Raw genomic sequence first — 22,151 nt, forward strand, 5'->3', positions numbered from 1 at the left:
AAAAGATACAGGCCCAGGCAATTCCAGTGTCTATTTACTTTCAAAGAAGGATTGCATTATTACCGAAAGTACAGACCTTCCTGCAGGGGGTGTCTCGGTTGAAGCCTCCCTACAAACAACCAGTAGCACCATGGGATTTATCTCTGGTTTTGGAGTATCTTCAAAAGGCACCTTTTGAACCATTAAGGTCGGCTGACCTTAAATTCCTTACATGGAAACTGGTATTTTTGTTGGCAGTGGCGTCAGCAAAGAGAGTATCGGAGTTGGGAGCATTGTCATGCAAGTCTCCCTTCCTTATATTTCACGATGATAGGGCTGTCCTTCGGACAGTACCCCAATTTTTACCAAAAGTAGTCTCTGCTTTTCATCTAAATCAGGAGATAGTTCTGCCTGTGTTCCAACCCCCAGAGGGTTCAAGGAAAAGGGACAAATTGAGAAATTTGGATGTTGTGCGCGCCTTGCGCATTTATGTGGACAGAGTTAAGAGTGTCAGAAAGACTGACACCTTGTTAGTTTTGTATGACATACACAAAATTGGTTGGCCTGCTTCTAAGCAGACCATTGCTAGGTGGTTGCGCTCTGTTATAGCGTTTGCATATACTAAAGTTGGTAGGCCTGTACCGGCCAGGATTAATGCGCATACCACCAGGTCGGTTGCCACCTCTTGGGCGGTTCGACATGGGGCAACAGCTGAGCAGGTTTGCAGGGCTGCCACTTGGTCATCTGTTCATACCTTTGCCAAATTCTATAGGTTCCATGAGTTCGCGTCGGAGGACGCATCATTCGGGCGAGCAGTAATGAGAGCTGCAGACCTGAGCGTACCCACCCAAAGGACAGGCTCCGGAACGTCCCAATGTTGAGCTGTGTCACCAGGACCATTGAAAGAGAAAAAGGGATTTTTGTAAGAACTTACCGTTCAAATCCCTTTCTCTGATATGGTCCTGGTGACACAGCGATCCCTCCCTTACGCTCAGTAAGTATGCCAAGTTCATGATGTTTCATGTTATATGGTTAAAAGTTATTTTTGAAAAATGTGCATATAATGTGTGCAGGCGTTTGTACTGAGTTAATGTATTCCAGTGGCTTTGAAAGATTGAACTGAAGAGTCCGGGATGCAGTAGGGGAGGAGCCTACCCTCTAAAGCTTTAGGATAGGTGCCTGGCTCCTTCGGACCCTCCTACATCCCAATGTTGAGCTGTGTCACCAGGACCATATCAGAGAAAGGGATTCGAACGGTAAGTTCTTACAAAAATCCCTTTATTTGTGCCACTGGGTGTGCAACACATTCACTGGGACCACTTAATAAGCGAAGGTCTGGCCCTACGTATCAGGTGTACACACTATACAATGTGCACTATGTATTATTCAGGTCAGCATCAGAACGATATACCTTAGAATCAGTGGTGTAGATAGGTGCCATGGTGCCCGGAGCAAGTGTAATACTCATTACACATAAAGCCACATGCCATAGTGCCACACGATGCCCATTACATACTATATAACAAACCGTAATGCCCATTACACATTTGACACATAAGTGCAACTTACCTACATTGCTAGGAACTGCTTGCTCAATGCCAGGGGCTTCATGCTTGATGCCAAGGGGGACTTCAGGGGGACTGAAATAGCTTGTTGCCAAGGGAGAATGCAGCCCACTCACCCACCCAGCTCTTCGGCTCCCTACCGCTATTTTCAATTCATAAGTCTCCCGCTGGACCACTAGCCAATAAGCGCTCGCTGTCCAGCAGCCAATGCTGCTTCTGATTGGCTGCTGGATCGCAAGCGCCTAATGGCTAGGCCAGGCCAGTAAAGAGGACCTGCAGGGGAGAAAGAACTATCACCAGCAGAGGCCAGGCTGACTAGCCCCCCTGCCTAATGGTGCACATGAGTGGCCCAGCATCCCCCGTTGCCTTGGCAACAGCCTGGAGGAAGAACCACTGTCTGGAACACCAGAGTGTCTCTGGTTGCAGAGCGACCGGCACCAGAGACGTGATCCCCGCTGGAGGCGGAAGCCACAAGGAGAACTAGCGTCTCTGGTTGCCCGGCAACCAGAGATACGGCCCACCAGCATCTGTTGCCATCTCTAAAGATCTCGCTGGGTGCACACATTAGGCCTAATTCAGACCTGATTGCAGGACATATTTGTTTGCAAAATGGCCAAAAGCATGCTGATCCACTGCAGATGGGGCAGATGTAACATGTGCAGAGAGAGTTAGATTTAAGTGAGTTATTTAGCTTCTGTGCAGGCATGCGCGGATTTAGGGGGGGGGCACACGGGCACGTGCCGCCCCTGTCATTACTGACACTTTTTAACTCCCGCCCGCCGCCGGAGAGCATTTACAGCCGGGCAGAGAGCAGAGAGCTGCCCGGCTGTATTGTCAAGATCAAGAGGACACTGCAGCAGCCCTAGGTCCCGTCCTCCTGACTCCCGGCTAGTTTAAAACTTGCACTGCTGCAGCAGCCTGTCGGGTCCACAAGCCAATTGGACCTCGTTCGCGGTCCGGCAACCAATCAGGAGACACCACTCCTGATTGGCTGTCGGACCGCAAGCGAGCTACGATTGGTTTGCGGACCTGGCAGGCAGCTGCAGCAGCGCAAGTTTTAAAATAGCCGGGAGTCAGGAGGACGGGACCTAGGGCTGCTGCAGTGTCCTCTTGATCTTGACAATACAGCCGGGCAGCTCTCTGCTCTCTGTCCAGCTGTGAAGACACTAGCACAGGCAGGGCAGGTGGAAGATTTATTAGCACCCGTCCCCAGTCCTAGGCAAATATTCTTCTACTGTGCGCGGCCCCTGCATCCCCCCACAGCCTGAACCCCTCACCCTGCGCCCCTACAACCTCCACACCCCTAACTCCCCACACACTGTGCCCCTTACACCCCTCATTCCCCACACCCTGCCCTCCACACCTCTCACTCCTCACCCCCTGCACCTCCACACCCCTCACTGCATTGACAAAAGAACTAGTTTCCTCTGTGGGGACCGTTATCATGATGAGCAGACAGTAGCAATGCTGCCTGTACACCATGTAGGCGACCATACAAAACATTGCTGTATAGTCACACCATTAGAATGTGGCACCTGCTGGGCAGTGCACTGTGCAGCCTCTAATGGAGTGGGACACCACTGCGGGGGAAAGATAACGTTTAGCTATAAGCCACCCACCTGTAGCAGCAGGGAACAAAGGGGCACTTGTGGCTACTCCAGCAATTCACTGCTAACAGCACTGATCCAGCAATCCATCTGTTCTCTGCCCCTGTGCCGCTATGCTGCACAAATACTGGATGCCCACTATGCTGCACCAATACTGGGTGCCCCCTGTGCCCACTATGCTGCACCAATACTGGGTGCCAGTGTGCCCACCCCCGCACCGCACACATACTCACCAGGAGTCCAAGACCCACTATTCCTTTCTGCATAAGCATCATTGGCCGGGACAAAAAAAATAAATTTTCCACATGGCAACAAGCATGGAATCCCACATGGCAATGAGCATGGAATCCCACATGGAAACGAGCATGGAACCCCTGGCAACGAGCATGGAACCCCTGGCAACGAGCATGAAGGTAAGCAGCACTTATGTAGCATAATTTGTAATTGGCATTATGGTGTTTGGCATAATACGTAATGGACATATATATGGTGTAGCATTATGTGAATTTTGGCTCAATCTGTATTGCATCATGTGTAAGTGGCGGGTAAAATGAGGTCTACTATTTTGTTGCATAATGTGTAGACATGGTATATGGTGTGGTACACTACACTCAAGATTACGCCCCCTTTTGAGTGGCCCCACCCCCTTTTTTGTCAAGCACAACTACATACTTCACTATTAACGCCAAGGTAGGCCTGCGTACTTTCAATGCCAGGGCCTTTTTTTTAATCCCATTCCCACCCTCTATCTGCCCTCCTCCTCTCTCTCTGCACATGCACACTGGCACCACTAACACACCCCCCCCCCCCTGTAATTTTTTCCTGGATCCGCCCCTGTGCAGGGTAAATACTGGCTGCTTTATTTTTGCACTGCAATTTAGATTACAGTATGAACTCACCCCACATAACTAAATCTCTCTCTGCACTCTATCCTTTGAAAACAATCAAACAGTCCCCTCATTTAAAAAAATGTTGGAAACATGCAATGGTAGCATTGTGTGGTTTCACAAACCCTTTATGTTTTCCGATTTTCACAATTAAGTGTTAAATTGACATGACACTTGGTGATTCTCACTAGCTGCTGCACCTCGTTGTTTTACGCTGTTTTTGTAAACACCCATCTCCATTTCAATAGCAAGCAATGCAACATGGAAATTAGAACACTGGAAAGTTTGCGTATGCTTCCACTGGTGCATCTGAGCCACATATACATATCTGTAGAACCTACTGTAATTCAGCTTCAGTTGTAGTAACTAATTCAGACCTGATCGCAAAGCTACTTTTTTAGCAAATGGACAAAACCATGCTGCACTGCAGGTGCAGCAGATGTAACCTGAAAACCCCCGATAGTTTTATGAAAATAAGCAAAACTATAATTTGTCCCTCTAGAATGCGGTGGGCAGCCCACACAGGCCAAGACCTCCCCGCTGTCATAAAGTTTTGTAATTGCATCGCCAGCAGTAAGAGTAGCCCCCTTGCTGCGCAGCCTATCTGCAAAGCCAGTCGTCAGGTAGTCATGTTTCAGGTCACAGTGCCTAGAACCTGCACGAAACATTGCCTAATACCAATCTTAGGCCATAACCGCATTATGATGACTCAGGCCCATTGTGTAGTATAATCCACCCCATACAGTAATTTACATTTTTACCTACATGCCGATTGTAGGATTATATGCTTGCAGTTGTGCAATTTCATGTGATGCTATACGCGCTGTGCTTCTCTGACAGAAGCTAGAGGTCGGGTAGAACCCCTCTAACATCAATTTACAAGGTGGCTGCCATTTTTTGGAGAACCATTTTCAGTAGATTTCATGTGGGTGGCCTCATGGATCATGCAGAGACCCCGCGTCCACCTGGTGTTGGCATTGTTATACCACTGCTGGCTGCTCACAGGCAATGCTACCAGCCCCAACATCTCTCTTTCAGGCCAATGGCTCGCTTGAAGTCCACAAGCATACAGCCCTACAGGTTTGGCAGGTCAGATTGCTAGAAGCACACTCACCTTATATAGAACACATGGGCTCTTATTGCAAGAGACTGTTGCTGCAGGGCACGTACCAAAATAAAAGTTATTCCCTTGGGGCCCAAAACTCAATACTAGCGTAGCAAAAAATGACCTCACATCTGCTTTTACAGTCTGAACCATCATCATTCAGTAGGGCTCAGTGAGGCATTGCATGATGGATATCCTGGACAGTGTTTTTATCTTAAACTGATATGACTAAGTGGCAGTGTAGAGCAGGGTAGGTTGTTCGTAATGAGGAGGGTTGAAGGAGGAGACCCAAGTTACAGGCTCTACTTAGCTATTTTAGAATGCATTGTGTACCAGAGGCAGCAATGGTCAGGAAGGCGGTGGAGGGAAACCAGGACGCACGGTCATTACATAATGAATATTCTCATGTCTTATATAAGCCTTCTGATAGTGTTGGGGTGGTAGTGGAGCAATTATTTTATATGCTATTCGGTTTAGCCAGCAGCTCGGAATTAATGGTGGTATCAATGTTGGTTGATGCAGGGAAAGTGACTATCCTCATCTATAACAAATCTTTGGATCTACAAGAACTTTGTGGTCTGGTCTGTTTTTCCAATCTGAAGGAGCCAAGCCCAGATAATGTGAAAATGTCCTGCCGGTTATGGTATATTAGGAGCACATCAAAAAGTAAGAACATTTTATTTGGAATACAAGTAAATCAACCATTTCATATTTGATGGATGACCTCAGGATGGGAGTGAAGGCAACAAGTAATATCAGTGGTGTAAGCAATGTGAAAAGCAGTCATGGCAGCGAGCAGTGGTGAGTCCGGACAGCATTCAACAACAGTCATGGCAACAACAACATAGTTGGGGTCACAAGCAGAGGTCAACTTAAAACAATCAAAAATATTTTATTAACATGCAGTAAAGAATACAGTAAAATTGTAAGTTATTAAATAGTACTTATTGCAGCATTTCATGTAGTCCAGTGAAAGTTTGATAGGATTTCTCAACTGCAGCTTTGAATTGAGCCTCTTCATCAAGGTATACATTCTGGAAAATAAGTCTTACATTGAATAGCTGCTATCACAATGCTTCCCAAACTGGTTTTTTTCCATACATTTATTTATTTTTTAAACACAGCGTTCTAGAGCAGTGGTTCTAAGCCTCTGTCCTGAGGACCCCCAAACAGTGCATGTTTTCCAGGTCTCCAACAGGTGAAATTATTTGCTCCACCTGTGGATCTTTTAAAAATGTGTCAGTGAGTAATGAGTGCACCTGCTGGGGGTACTCGAGGACAGAGTTGAGAACCACTGTTCTAGAATATCAGATTTTGTCCAAAAGTCTTATATGATACAAATATTTAATTATGCAAAATGTGTTTATAGGTCATATTTAGGGTCGGTTATGTGGCGAGGGACAGGATGTGCTTCTGTTTGTCCAGGTAATTTAAAATTGGAAGTTACAAGCACTGGTTTTGCCTATCACTGAAACATAAATCATTTGAATTGGTCCTGCACCACATACCTAGGACACCCTTGTAGGTGCCTCGCACTTTTGGAAACCACTGAGCCAAGAAACATAAAAAATTACATTTCTTGAAACAAGACTAAATAAATCTGTGCTGTAGGACTGTGTCCTGTAGTAAGAATGTACAGTAATACTCTAGGCCACTGTAAATTTACAAGCTGATTTTTAATGATCTTGCACTGGACATGCTCTGGTGCAAAGCATCCACACATAACTGAGATGTATATTACTCTGACACATATCTACTTGCAGTTAAAGGGGCATAACTGGGCTGCACTGGGGCATTTACACATAGGGGCCGATTTATGAACATTATTTTTACTAAAATATACTGTGAAAAGGTGTTTGCGTAACAATTTAGATTCACCTAAAATGTATAATTCTCCCCCAAAACTTAAATATAGCATTTTTGTAATGGGAAATGTGATCTGATCAACTTTACTAACCTCCAATTGTAAAAAAAAAAATTATACTGTAAGTGTGCCTAGTGATAATAACGCCACTAGAGGGCAGCATTATCCAGCCTCACTTTGCAGAGGCTCTCTTTCTTCTCTGAAGCCCACTGACTATTGTAAATGCAATTCAACTGAAGTTGCAGCAGAGCGAGGGATTCACCTGGACAGGGCTTTATCGCAAACTCTGTCACGGCACCTAATTTGCAATACATTCATATGATAAATAGCATTAAACTTTGAGAATTAAATGTTATTTTCACTTGCAAACCACAATTAAAGTTGTGAATAAATGTGCCCCATATGCAAAGTTTAGTAAGAGCATGTTGATAGAACTAAAGGCTTTGACCAGACCGTCAAATATATTAAGATAGACAAACACCAGTCACATTTACAGTATTGGTATCCTGAGCACAGATACATACTATACCTCCCAACTTTATAAGAAGGCATGGCCTTTATAATTCAGGGGTGTGGCCTGGTGACAACAAGGGGGCATGGCCTATAAATCACATCCCTCCTGCAAGGTCACGCCCCCGTTTTGCCACTGTGGGGGCATGGCTAGTGGCTCTGAGCTGCTGGTCATGCCCCTGGCCCCTCTGCCTGTGGGAATAGATGCTGAGCATCGGGTGACCCGGGGGGAGGGGGACGACTTCCCAAACACCTACATTTCCCCGAGCTAGATACTGCCGATCTTGCCAAGTCTGGTGACACCTGTTGGGCACTCTATAGCTCAACCCCCTTAAGTGTTGTACTGGAAGTTTGTTGAGACAGGTAATGCCATAACAAACGTCTAGCACAGCACGGATATAAGTTCAACCCAAAAAGTACCAAAAATGACAATTCAAACTATAATACAATTTATACATAAATACAAGGTATGCATTGCCATGATGAGTGTGCTCGTGCATCCCAGCAACAACATAACTGGACACATCCGCAGAGGTGGAACTACCATTGGTGGCGCAGGTGCAATGAACCAGGGCTCACTGCATATCTGTACCAGCGAGTGTTCTGGTGCACCTACCATGGCAAACGTAATAAGTAGTGACATATTCTGTGCCAACAGAAAAACTCTTTGCATTTAGTAGGAATAACGTCCAAAGTCACAGAAGGCGTTAGTAAAAGTTAGGGGCAGATGTACTAAGCCACTGAGATAAAATGTTAACAGAAATTTGCAGTCAGCTCCATCATATTTCAAATAACATTTACGAGCTGGTTGGTTATCCGTTTCTCGCTCTTCAAGGCTTAGTACATCTGCCCCATAGTGCTAAAAATAAATAGCTAAAATAAGAATATTTACCATGAAATCTTGATAGGTAAATTGGTGTCTACTATTCAGATGTAGAACAATATTTTCTGTTTCATGGATAGGATCTCCCCACGGCAACGAAGCACATATAGGGCAAACCTAAGAGAGCAAAATTAATGAAGGAACAATTGGCAATTGTGTGACAACGCTAAACACGTCTACATCTAGAAATGTATTAAAATTGGCATACTTCCACAAGCCCCGGATTTATTTCTAGTGTAAAACACAACTTGGTTATTGATTAGTTTTCTGTATAATGCAAGCATCCATTTTAATCAAATGTTTTTGTATGGATATGAAATGTTTATATAACAGCACAGAGTCTGCTTAATACACTAATGACACCCAGTGTGGCAATAAGTTCCCCCTCATATGACTGAAAATGAGGTGTGGCCTTGGATAAAGGGGCGTGGCATCAGAGTCCCCCTGCAGACCGAGGGACGTGGCCTAGCAGGAAAGCAAAACCCAGCTACTCACATCACTGGGACTGTGCGCGGGGATGCTAGCCTGCCCCCAGAGACTTGTGTCTGCAATGCCAGCAGGATAATGTCACACTGTGGCAACCAGCTCTCACTGTGGGAAAGCCAGCATTTTGGTGTCACCCACTCAACGACCAACACCCCCTTGAGACCTGTGGCTTAACTTATCATCTTGATATGAAATGTGGGACATACAGGACTTTTGAGGGTAATAAAGAAAAAAGTTACCGCTTTCACAACTTCAAAATAATGCATAAAGATACAGTGGTCCAGTAAGGCTCCTCTGTTCAAGGTTTGCTGAGGGCAGAGGGGACAATTATAGGTGGGTTCCGGTCTGCAAGAGAATAGAACAGGAAATCTGACAATCCTTCATTTCCAATAGAAATTAACCACACACACACACACACAAACACTCTTCTACTTTCACCAGATATGAAAGGAAATCTCATTTCCTCCTGTTGTCAAAGCCCTCTTCTCTTCACATTTCACTCACAGCTCTCCCATACTCAAACACTCAGCGACCATCTTTGTCCACATACTCATCTCCATCTTCGGCCACCAGCCCCTAGTAGTACGTTGATCAAGTCCTTGCTACTTACATTTAAGCTGTAATTGTATTGAACTGTTGCGCTCTTTTTACCTGTAATCTATTTATGTTATTTATTTACTGTAATGTTAAGTTTTGTCTCCCTGTACTGTTCCTTTGTACGGCGCTGCAAAACACTTGTGGCGCCTTATAAATAGGCACCCGCCAATATATCCCCCTGCATTTTTCCTATGCCAGCCCCCTGCCTTTTCCAGGCATATGTAATTAGTTGAAAGTAGTTACACAAATAGAGATACACCCATGAGCAGACCACCCAACCAGAACACTGGTCACGCCCCCCACATTATTAGGTGCTGGCCCCTATTATTGCGCATAATGGGCCCTTGATAATTTTCAGCTCCAGGCCCATTTAGACCTTAATCTGGCTCTGCCCTCAAGGAGACACTTAGCAAAACCTCCTTGTCCGATGAAGGAAGAAGACATTGGCACACCTATGAGATGGAGTGTGGGAAACCCTGCAGCTGAGGAGACGGCACAGATAGCTCTCCTCAATAACCAGAAGTAATTAGAAGAAACAGAGGAACAGATTCCATTAGGTATAGAAGGCTTATGGACATCATAATGCAGAGAAATAGATTAAGATATGCAAAGTGGAGACTTGAGTAAGTGATGAAAAACTCAATATTAGACAGGACCTGTTGAACTTTGTAGTGTCTTTTTTTAATCTTACGGTTTAGTGACGTGGATGTCGCTCGGCACTTTTGCATCTTTGGATGTAGTCCCAAATTCCTCTTGATAACTCTTACAGGATTTATAATGTAGTCGCATATAGGACAATTTCACCTATAAAATAAATTTCATCTCATTTGTACATAAGAATAAAGCCCCCCATACACGGTCCGTTTAACGGATCCGTTCTGTGCTGAAACGGCACACATCGTATCTGATCGCGTCCCTTGTGCATGCAGTGTGCATGCACTGCGATCAGATACAATGTTTACCTAGTACAAAAAGTATGTGCAGCACATACTTTTTGTACTATAGTATAGTACAAAACGGAGCCGGCCAAAACAGAGCGTGTATGGGCTCCTTATTTCAGACATGAAAGTAATGTAAAGATTCTCAATAAGGCCGCCTTTAGTTCTCAATCCAACCCTGCAAGAGGCAAGCATAATGAAGGCTACCATTATAGTCATGCCATAATTCAGTGTTTCTGTTACCTGGTGATACAGACAGATCGGGCAGCGTGTTCTTACATACTGCCCGATCAGTTGTGGTCAACATCAAAACTGGGTGGGAGCATTTGCATGTGTCAGCTCAGTGAGCGTTAATCATTGGCAGCTCCTGTAGCGGCTGTATGGGCAGTCTGCGGATCGCCCATGCACACAGAGCGATGTGCCGATATATCTTTAGATATATCGGGCATCGGCTGTTTTGCAAAGCCGGTGTTCTAGATCTGTGAACAATGCCATTCACAGATACAACGATGGGTCACACTAGCCGATGGTCCATCGATATATCAGCCGTCTAATTTAACGGACTATATATTGGCCAGTGTTTATTCACCTTTACAGTGCATGTTTTCCAGATCATGAAGCACAGGTGTGTTGGCTTACTAGCACAATACAGGTGGTATTCCTGAGGATACCATGAAAACCCACTGTTTAACAGAGTGAGAAATACTGCCTTCAGCACACCTGTCCCAGATTTACAGAGATGGAAGTCCGAATGCAAACTCTGCATAGGTCTACTCTCTATAGCACCCTAGATGATGGCATATGCCTGATTGACTGAATGAGGGTGTTTGGGGGTGGGAAAAGGAGGTGACTGAGTTATTCATTAAAACAGAAGCATGTTGCCTCAGTGCCGAGGTCAGTATCTGCATCTGGCAATGGGGATATGGACCTCAACTGCAGAACGGAGATGGACATTGATATGACCTGAAGATGGTGTGTCCCGAGCTATGCGCCAGTCAGCAAGTGTTTATTTACACCAGATGCCTCCTGCTCCATTTGCATATTAGCTGTATTTACACTAGATGCCTCCTGCTCCATTTGCATATTAGCTGTACCTAATTGCAGACTCTTCCTGCAGCTGTGCTATATTGCACAACTCTAAATCTGACCCAATGAGACATCAATGAGAGACTGACCGTAGCATGTACTGGTGGAAGCATGCACAGTGCGCTCCTTAAAACATTCGACGGACAGTTTTCGGGAGGAAACGTTGCTTACACTTAATTCTAGGAATTTTGGCAGCATCATTTAAATGAAACAGTGTGCACCAATGCAATGGTAAGAGAGTAACAGAACTAGCAGCTTACCGGTTTCCCACAGTACAGACACCCCATTGAGCGGCTTCTCATCTCTGTCTCAATGTCAGATGCTCTGGTTGGTGTTGCTCTTTCCCATCTACTTATGGCCCCACGGCAGAGAGGACAGCGTGCACCGCTGGCTTTGACAGCCATTAAAAAGCATTTTCTGCAAAACCTAAAACACATACAGTAACAATAGGAGTGGGTGTTTATTAGGTGGCCCACATTCGCATAAAGAGTATTAGTGTACATATAGGCAGATATTCATTTACTATATACTTCATACACTTCAGCTTTGGGATCCAACTCAGACACATCATTTATATATGGTTGTTGGCTGGACTAAAGGCCATATATTTTTAGCTCATTTTGAGCTAACTATCTTCATAGAAGTACTCTATTTCACGGCTGTTTACTCCTGATTTGTGAGATTCGGGAATACTGGTTTTGTATACATCCTATTCAATATTCGAGTATCGGTTTGCATTCGCCCCTGAGGAAGTCATACAACGAAACGCGTTGGGCTCTACATTCTAACCGACTAAACTCCTACTAACAAACAGTCAAAGAACAGTACGAACAGCGACTAATAATCTGTCAAAGGAGTGTTCATGTGAAAAAATTGAAGTGTCTATGTAGAACCAAAACGGTTTAGTCTTGTAATACACATTTATGTGTCTTTTATGTCATGTTTTAAAGTATTTCTAAAATTTGACATTGAGTTTTGTCAAAATAAATATATCATTATATAGCGCCCTCTGAAACATACATACACTTTTTAATTGAGACATTGCATACTGTATATGTATCATAGCAAACATATTGTCATATATTATATAAAAATCTAATACAGAACATATTGAACGGTATTTGTCCAGCATTTTTTTTGTCTGACCATCATACAAAACATTGAGGTTACTTAAGGAGATACAGTGGATATTACAGTACATTCGAGAGAGATAGGAGGGTCTTGAGCAGCCATTCTGGTTAGATACCACGTAGTTGTTTCGTCTTGTGGTTGATATTCATTTGCTTGCGAAAAATTATCAGGTGAATTTTCCCTATGTGTCAGTGAAACCTGTGTGTTTTCATGTGAAAAAGCCACGTTTTTGAACAAAAATGGGTCTGTTTTTGGGGTTTTGCTTTGCCAGCCAGAGGCAGATGAAACAAAATCTCTGATAAGATGCGTGACGCAGATAGCCCAATAGAATAGCCCAGTGGCTAAGCAATTACCCCCATTCATCGTTCAGGTGTAATTGAATCAATAGTCATTGAGGTAAATGTATTCGGGTATGAGAAGTCGTAAATGTAGGATTCCGAACGGGAATGTTTGCTTTTGCCTTGTAAAGATTTGGTGTTTTAAAAATATGGGCACTCTTGCTCGAAATCCCATACTAGCAGCTTCTTCCACCAAGGTATGGTAATCATTTTTATTTGCTCACATAAAAAACTAAAACCCAACAGCATAAGTATTGCTCCAAAATTCCAACATAAGACATTGTAGGGATAAAATATGCTCATTCAGCGTACCAGCGGAGGATGTAACTCCACCACTATAGGAATTATGTTCTATATGTTAAGTTCCAATGGGAACACTCCTTCAGTATTATTGCATAGTTCAATAGTTACCAAACTTTTTTAAATCCTGGCACTCTAGATGCGATTCAATCTAGTACAAAAAGCACAATCGCTCCATGTATGGGCACCATTACAGCAGTGCAGGAGGACCAGATGACCGGAAGCCCTCACCGGAGCACCGATAACTGTGGGCTGTAGGAGAGTATGATTTTTTTATTTTCTTGTACAGTATCAGCTGGGCACAGATAGCTGATCACACTGGCCAGGTCCTTCACAGCTGTCTCTGCATACGGCCAAAGAAAGCTGTGCAGGAACAAGTATTGGCAGTGAGCCCTGCGATTACATCATCTCAGGATGACTTAATTATCTGATTAACCAATAGGCTGATTTGACTGCAGACTAGGGCACCAGGACAGGGGGTGGGGGTCGGGGGCATTATAGGCGACAGGCAATTAAAAAAAAATGAAGGCCTTTACTCCATGCTTGTTACTCATCACCCGTCCTGACGTACTGTGGGTGGAAAGTTCTTAAGCTGTCTGCCACATGGCAGTGCCAATGTGCTTCCCCGCATATTTACTTACATGCGTGGTGCGGCCAGGAGCTGGGCGAGCCGGGCTGATGGAGCCAGTGCGGGTGGGCAAGCCAGGCTGATGGAGCCCGGGCTGGTTGGCTGGTGTGCTAGTTGTCCGGTGGGCGGGCTGGTGGGGCCCAGGACGGAGGCGGGCTGTGCGGCAAAGAACGGAGGCAGCTTTTGCGGCCTGCGCCTCGTGACCTCTGACGTCGTCACGCTGCGCAGAGCCGCACTGCCGGGTCGGGACCAGCCGGGTAGTATTTGAGTGAGTTCTCAGGTGCTGCCCGGCATTAGACTGCACATGCACAGTCTAATCCCGAAATCCTGGGATTGGAAACTCCAATCCTGGTGATTTGAGGGCCAAATCCCGGGACCCCGTCGATACTGATCCAGGGATTGGCCACCCTAGGTACAATTATCCCAGGCTCTGCTGCTCTGAAGAGTGGGCAGCTCTACCTAAAGCACCACCTGCTGGAGCAACAGGCCTCCAGTGTGCACAGGGCCGTGGGTTACCTGCTCCCTCCCTTGTCCGCTGCACACTAAAGCTTCATTTATCTGTCAAGCGCTAAGGTCTGTCCCAGACTGGCAGGAACAGATGCTAGAGGTGCTCAGCACCTCTAGCATCTGACAGGAGAGCACCCAGTGCTACACGGACATGCGGATTCAGGGAGCGCTGGCATGCAGTGTGCACTGCCGGCAACAAGAATGTAACTCTGCAGTGTGCATCTCTGGGCAACGAGCAAGTCCCCCAAGCATATATTCACACATGGCAACGAGCATGTAACTCCCCCTCGGCAACGAGCAAGAAACTCCCCATGAGCAACAAACATGAAACCCCCCTGGAAATGTGCATGTATTCTGCCATGGCAACGAGCATGTAACTCTCCCTGTCAATAAGCATTTAACCACCCCCACCCATCCCCCTGGTAATGAGCAAGAAACCATTGGCAGGGAGCATGAAACACCTGGCAATGAGCATTTCACATGCCCCTCTCCCCATGGCAACTGGCATGTAACCCACGGCATTGAGCAAGAAATCCCCGGCAACAAACATGTAACTCCTGACAACAAGCATGTAGGTAAATGGCAGTTATGTGGCATATGTAATGGGCATTACAGTGTGTGGGGCGTAATGTGTAATGGACGTTACGGTGTTGGGCGTAATATGTAATGGCCGTTACGGTGTTGGGTGTAATATGTAATGGACATTACAGTGTGGGGCGTAATATTTAATGGGTATTACGATGTGTGACAATGTGTAATGGGCATTACCGTGTGCGTAATCCTGGTGCAGTGTGTCTATGGGTATATACCTGGCTCAGTAATGTGACTAGGTACTAATATGTGCAACATCTCTTACCCACGTCCTACATTTTTGCTGTGCGACATTGGCGTGCACTGTCCCTATTTGTGTGTGTGTGTGCTGCACCAATGTTTAGTTACATAACTGCTGCTACTGGGCACATTATGTGTAGAAGTAGCAATACTACTGCGGGCACTATTCACCCTTTTTTCAGCGTGGTACAGCGTACCTTGAAAAAATATGTTGCAGGTCTCGTGCCTCTCCCTTGCTGTCATTTAGGCCAAAAATATCTGTGTAACAATAGTGGTTGAGAAGGGGGGCCCTTCCTATTTTGTGACCTAAATAAACTGTAAAGGTGGGCGGAAAGGTGGAAAATGCAGTTTAACGTTGAAAAATGTAAAGTCATTCTTATGGGAACAACGCTACTTATAGGCTAAATGGAGTTATTATAGGGAATTCTGCTGTAGAGAAGGGGTCATCATAGATGATAAATTGGGTAATACTTGTAGTGCACACTGCTCAAGTGCAGCAGCAAAAGCAAACCGGACACTGGCATGCATTAAAAGGATGCCAATGTGATAGTGCCTCTATACAAGGCATTTATGAGACCACACTTGGAATATTTTTTGTTTTTATTTTTTTGGGCACCACACCTTAAAAAAGGACATAAATGAATTGAAACCGGTACAGACATAGGCGTGCGCACGGGGGGTGCCGGGGGTGCACAGGCACCTCCTAATGATTGGCACCCCCCTCACGTTTGCATGCAGAATGTCCATCTCCCAATTCCCGCAGCAGCGCCTGTTACTGGCCAGCGGCGGTCAGGACTGCAGGACTGCACTACTTGCCTGCCTCCAGCCCACACGTGAAGTGAAGGACAGACCGAGCCGTCGCGGCTGGGTTCAGGTTAATGCAGCGTACCAACGCTGCAACGTCATTGCCCAGCCCCCACCTCTATAGACATCACCGCGCACAGCGTAATGTGGTGATGTTTCACAAGCGCACTCCAAGCCTCCCACCGCTGGCCACTCAAAACGAGGACGGAAGCTCTGAGGAGTCAGTCAGCAGCATGCAGCAGCCTGCCTGACCTGACTGAACTGCTCCCACCCACGTCGAGCAGTAGCCAGCCACCTAACAGCCAGTGTTCCTCCTAAGAGGAAAGAAGGCTGAAGAAGGCTGGTAAGAAAAAAGTGTGTGTGGGGGGGGTTTACCTGAGTATGTAGCAATTATTGTGGGGTCACCCCCTACAATACCCACCATTATGCTGAATAGCAAAGCAGTTTTTTTTTTAACAGTATAACAGAGAGGCACCCCTCACTGATGGCTTATTGCAGAAGCATTCACAGCTGTCCACAGAACTCGCCATGGGCAGCACGGAGGGTGTAATGGTTAGCATTACTGCCTCACAGCGCTGAGGTCATGGGTTCTATCCCCACCATGTGATATATATATATATATATATATATATATATATATACACAGGAAAGTACGGACGGTGTAATGGTTACATTACTGCCTCACAGCACTGAGGTCATGGGTTTGATTCCCACCATGGCTCTAACTGTGCGGAGTTTGTATATTCTCCCCGCACTTGTGTGGGTTTCCTCCGGGTACTCTGGTTTCCTCCCACAATCCTAAAATATACTGGTAGGCTAATTGGCTCCTAACAAATTAACCCTAGAATGTCTGTGAGTGCGTGTACATGTGGTAGGGAATATAGATTGTAAGCTCTACTGGGGCAGGGATGTTCAACTATACTCTGTACAGCGCTGCGGAATCTGTGTGTGCTATATAAGAAACTGGTAATAAATAAATAAAATAAACTACAAAATGTTAAATGTATTTTAATATATCTACCCTTTAATGTCTGCTCCTGGCAGCCTGTTAGGGGAGAGAGCTTGATGCCTATTGCTTGATGCATTAAAGGCTTCATTATTGGTTTGTACTGTAAAGCCAAGCCCCATTCACATTTGCCGATCCCCGCCGCTGATATTGGTAAGGAGCAGCATCGTCAAGTGCACACACACTAGATGCCAGATGCGAGGGGGGGGGGGGGCGATGTATTCCGTGTTTTTTAAACTAGGTTGCAACGCATCTAATTCATATTTTTTAGTTTACATTGACGTGGTGATAGACACGCCCAGCAGGCGGCGATAGGCACTCCCATACAATTGTGCACCCACTAATAAAATGGGCTGCGCACGCCTATGGGTACAGAGAAGGGCGACTAAGCTAGTAAAAGGTACAAAAATACAAAGATAGGTTAACCAGGCTGAATATGTTTTCACTGGAGAAATGGTGGTTGAGAGGTGATCTGATTAGTATGTTCGGTACTTATGTAGTATCTGGGCTGCCGATTTTGTGATTGTATGCCTTACCTTAAGGCATACAATCAGATGCGATGCGATTCGATGCGATTTTGCATAGGATTCAATGTTGAGAAGGTCCTGTTGATTTCTCCACTATCCAAGTGGGCATAGAGTTGATTTTATATAGCGTGGCGAGCGCAGCGAGCCACCGAGCCCGAAGCGTGGCGAGCGAAGCGAGCCCCGCGAGGGGACGCATATTTCTTAAAAAGTATTCTGTGTCCCCTCGCGGGGCTCGCCACGCTTCGGGCTCGGTGGCTCGCTACGCTCGCCACAGGTTTATATCCAACTCCATGCCCACTTGGATAGTGGGGAAAGAAAAAGGACCCCTTTTTCCCATTGAATTCTATGTTAAAATGGACTCAGACCATTTTAACATTGAATCCTATGGAAAAATCTTGACCATCGCATCGCATACGATTTGGTCGCATGCGATGCGATGCGATCCGATTTCTAAATCGGACGCCCAGATACTACATAAGTACCGTATGTTCAAATACAGGATTGGGAATCATATGGAACTGGGAGAGGATTTGTTCACTAACAGGCCTATACTTAGGACATGCGGGCATGTACTGAGGCTCGAGGAAAAGAAATTCCAGACTGAATTAAGAAGAGGATTCTTCACCATTAGAGCAGTAAAATTCTGGAACTTATTGCCGGTAGGCAGGGCCGGACTAGGACCAGAAATTGTCCCTGGCATGTTTGAGCACACAGACCCACCTGCAGGAGGCGGGACCCTTGAGCGGCAAAGCCGTGTGCCAAAAATGGGGCATGGCCTCATGGAAAGGAGGCGTGGCATTACACATTATGGAACACACCATAATGCCCGTTACAGAACATGACACAATCCATTATGCCCATTACACATTATAGAACACACCTTCTAATAATAGCCATGAAAGGGAGTGCTTAGTACCAGTGGGAACACAGACATATATGATAAAAACATTTCAAGGTAGGTATATAAACAGAAATTGGAATTAAACTAAATAAATTACAGTAAATAGCTAGATGGTTAAAAATATCTCAACAGCCCGAATCATTATGTCTGATATGGGAACGAAAAACTTGTCCATAAAGGGGGCCAGGCATAGAGAGACCTTCTTTTTCTACATCCCCCCCCCCCCCCCAGCAGTCCTCACCTTAACAACTCCACCGTGGCCCGAGCCGGTGCCGGGAGCCAGGAGAGCGGCAACACATCAAATGTCTCGGTGCGCAGGGACTGGGGCGGACAGGCGGGGTTGTATACAGGAAAACTTTAAGGGGGACGTCTGTATTCTGGTACACAGCAGGAAGATATTTCCGCAGAACGGCACAGTGACAGTAGGGTTACCAACTCATCCCTTTCATTCGGGACACATTAATTAAACAGGTTCTGTGGCTGGCTGACTTCAAGACTCCATTTCACCTGGTTTTAAACTGCCACAGAACCTGTGTAATTAATATGTGTCCCGAATTAAAGAGATGAGTTGGTAACCCTAAAGGACAGTCTCATTCTGCGGATATAACTTCCTGCTGTGTGTGCTGTACTCATGTGGGGAACAATGGAGCAGTTGCCTGCTTAAGCCTGGAGTCCGTCGGCAAATGTCTCCGGCAGTTCCTCCCCTGTGGGGATCGTGATGGCTTTCCGGGGGGCAGCGGAAGTACAGTATGTTAGTTGATGCGAGAGCCTTCTGCAGAATGGGAGGGACGGACCATTATGGTGTGGCTCACACACGCTGCTCAGACTGGAGGGGGGCAGTCGTGTCATGAGGTCATTATGCTAATGACACGGCCGCCTGGCGTGATGCAGAAAATCGGCCCTTCTGGCATTTGCCAGATAGCCAGTCCGGCCCTGCCGGTGGGGGCGATTACAGCAACTACTATTAATTTAAATCAAAACTGGATACATTTTTGGCCACTAAGGGAACCCCATACCTCCCAACAGTCCCTATTTTAGCGGGACAGTCCCGATTATTAGGGCCTGTCCCGCTGTCCCACCCGCGGGCGGCAGTGTCCCGCGGTGAGGGGGGGCTGTTGGGGAGTCCCCCCTGTCGGCTGCTAAGCAGCGGGGAATAAACGCTGTGCGCATGCGCACAGCGTCTATTCCCGCAGCCAGGGGGCTGGGGGCATGGGTAGAGGCTCACAGAGCCTCTGGGTCATGCCCCCATAGCAGCAAAATGGGGGCGAAAATTTTGCCGCGCCTTCTGCGTGCAGCAGCAGTGTCCCGGGTCCGGCGACCACAAAGTTGGGAGGTATGAAACCCTATAGATATGACTTACTCAAGTCAGTAATTACAAGTTAGATAGGTTGAACTCGATGGACTAGCGTCTTTTTTCAGCCTTAATTACTATGTTATTATGCTACATCCACCTTTATAGTTATGTGTTTATAACCCACAAAATGTAAGAATTAAATAAATGTCCATACACACCCAGCGATTTTGCCCTGTCTGCACTACCAGAGGTACACTCAGGGAGAAGAGGGTATTAGAAGCCACAAAGTGTCTGAACCTTCAAACCCTGCTTTGCCATCTCCCCTCACCTCTCCACCTCTCCTCCTCTGTTCCCCTGGCGTCCTGTACCCCCCCCCCCCCCACACACACACACACACACTCTCTCCTCCTCTACCCCCCACTCTCATCCTCTAGACCCGACCACTCTCATCCTCCACCCCCCTCTCATCCTCTTCCCCCCTCACTCTCTCGTCCTCTACCCCCCCACACACACTCTCTCACCCTCTACACTGCCCCCACTCTCATCCTCTACCCCCCCTTTCATTCTTTACCCCCCCACACTCTCTCGCCCTCTACCCCCCACTATCATCCTCTACCCCCCTTTTCATTCTCTACTGCCCTACTCATGTAGTCTCCCCTCCCATTCTCGTCATTTCCCCCCCTAATGGGCACTTTATTGACAATGGGGCAGGGGGCCCCTTTCAAGATTTTGCTATGGGGCCCACAGAGGGGTCGTTACGCCCCTGACATAGAGACTAAATATACACAAAAGAAATGTAAATCATAAAACATTACAACTCAACTAGAAATATTAGAAGGCTGACAGCAGTTACTCACAGGTGCTGACAGCTTTGTGTTCTCACTGGAGTCTGAAAGATCTCCTGACAAACAGGACAGCTGAAATCCTGCATCTCACAAGAAGCTGGAAAAACAGATGCTGAGGCTGTTGATCCTGCCATTGAAAACAGCAGTTTATTTGGTCTCAAATGAAGGTATTTTGAAAGCTGGTAACAGAAGGCAGCTTGTTGAGACTCAGAAAACAGGGGCAACACTGCTTGCAAAGCTTCTGTCTGTCTCACAGCCCAGACTGATATCACCTGTTCCTCACATGATCATTACTAGTAATTGGCTCTCATGCTTTGGGCAGTGGTTACACATTTCTGTCTGAGCTGGTGATTTTAATTAAACTCTGACACTTAACCCTAATTCTGAACCCAACCACCTTGTTAATCACCCTGCTTCAGAGCTTGAAAAAGTAAATGACCACTTTGTAATTAGATCAGAATAGGCTTACCATACTAATCCATGATCGTCCCAGTTTAACCCATTGAGTGCCAAGTGAATTTGTCAAAATAGGTGTGAAAATATTTTTTATTCATCATAATGGCCTGTAATGCTTACCTTACATAGGAAATATAATTTTTTTATACACAATTTTTTTTTTTTTGAATTTATATTACAAATGTGAGTGAAGCTGGCATTCTTAGCGGATATTTTGCACATCTCTCACAGAGATGTTGGCACTCAAAGAGTTAAAGGCAGGGCCGGTGCTAGGGTGTGCGGAGCCCTCCTGCAAACCATACATTTTGTGCCCTTTCACATTGCCATTGCAACAAGCTGCAGCCCGATTGTGGGAGTGTATGCAACATGCGATCCTATGGAGGCTCTCAGGTGCATGTACATGTATGAATACACCATTTCAGTGCTGTGTCCACACAATGTTGCAGGCACTAAAGGTGCCCATACACACTGAGAGAATCGCATACATTATGGGCTAGATCGCATCATACGGCATGCATGCAATGTGTGCGCGATGCGATCCGAAAGCAGTACAAAAAGTATGTGCAGCACTCGTGACTGAGGGGGAAAGGTGAGAGAGGGAGGAGATGGAAGAAGAGGGGAGGAGATAGAGGGGGTGGAGTGTTGAGGACTGGCAGTGGCACTGGCACAGCACACTGAGAAGAGGGAAGGAAGGGGAGGCGGCGCTGCTGCCTGTTCGACAGTTGACAGGTGCAGGGAGCAATGGGTAGGGGGCAGATCCGGACATGACATGTCATCCAGACCTTCACAGACAGCGCTACATGCCTCAGCGCAAGTGTCCGCGAGGAAGAGGGGGCAGGTCGCAGAAGGAGGACAGTGTGTGCGCGGTGCAGGGAGCTGCTCAGCCTCTCCATACTGCCGCCCGCTGTCAGACAGGTGCTGCGGGTGGCGTGCAGGAGGCAGTGACAGTGAGGGCTGAGGCAGCTTTAGCAGGGAGGGAGACAGCGCCTTTTCAGCATGGCGCCTCCCTGCTTTGCAGGAGCTGCTGAGTGGGTAGTGCCGGCCCTGGTTAAAGGGACAGTATAACTAGCCACACA

General features: G+C 46.4%; 1 protein-coding gene across 1 annotated transcript; it reads right to left on the bottom strand.

Moving 5' to 3' along the window:
* Nucleotides 1-6,010: 6,010 nt before the first annotated feature.
* On the bottom strand, nt 6,011-20,940 carry RNF138 (ring finger protein 138). The gene is made up of 6 exons (XM_083186250.1): nt 20,632-20,940; nt 11,768-11,933; nt 10,175-10,287; nt 9,126-9,231; nt 8,410-8,517; nt 6,011-6,177 (listed from the first exon to the last, which is right to left on the bottom strand). Exons 1-6 carry the CDS (start codon nt 20,751-20,753, stop codon nt 6,088-6,090), a joined length of 705 nt encoding a protein of 234 aa, XP_083042376.1. The 5' UTR covers nt 20,754-20,940; the 3' UTR covers nt 6,011-6,087.
* Nucleotides 20,941-22,151: the final 1,211 nt, after the last annotated feature.

The sequence above is a fragment of the Crinia signifera genome, chromosome 5, assembly GCF_055691185.1.
Source record: "Crinia signifera chromosome 5, ASM5569118v1, whole genome shotgun sequence".
Classification (NCBI taxonomy): Eukaryota; Metazoa; Chordata; class Amphibia; order Anura; family Myobatrachidae; genus Crinia; species Crinia signifera.

Coding starts and splice junctions, on each gene's coding strand:
- RNF138 (XM_083186250.1), bottom strand. CDS start 20,753: ATGGCAGGATCAACAGCCTCAGCATCTGTTTTTCCAGCTTCTTGTGAG. Junction 11,934..20,631: donor ACACAAAGCTGTCAGCACCT/GTGAGTAACTGC, acceptor TATGTGTTTTAG/GTTTTGCAGAAAATGCTTTT. Junction 6,178..8,409: donor TTACCTATCAAGATTTCATG/GTAAATATTCTT, acceptor CTTATTTTCCAG/AATGTATACCTTGATGAAGA.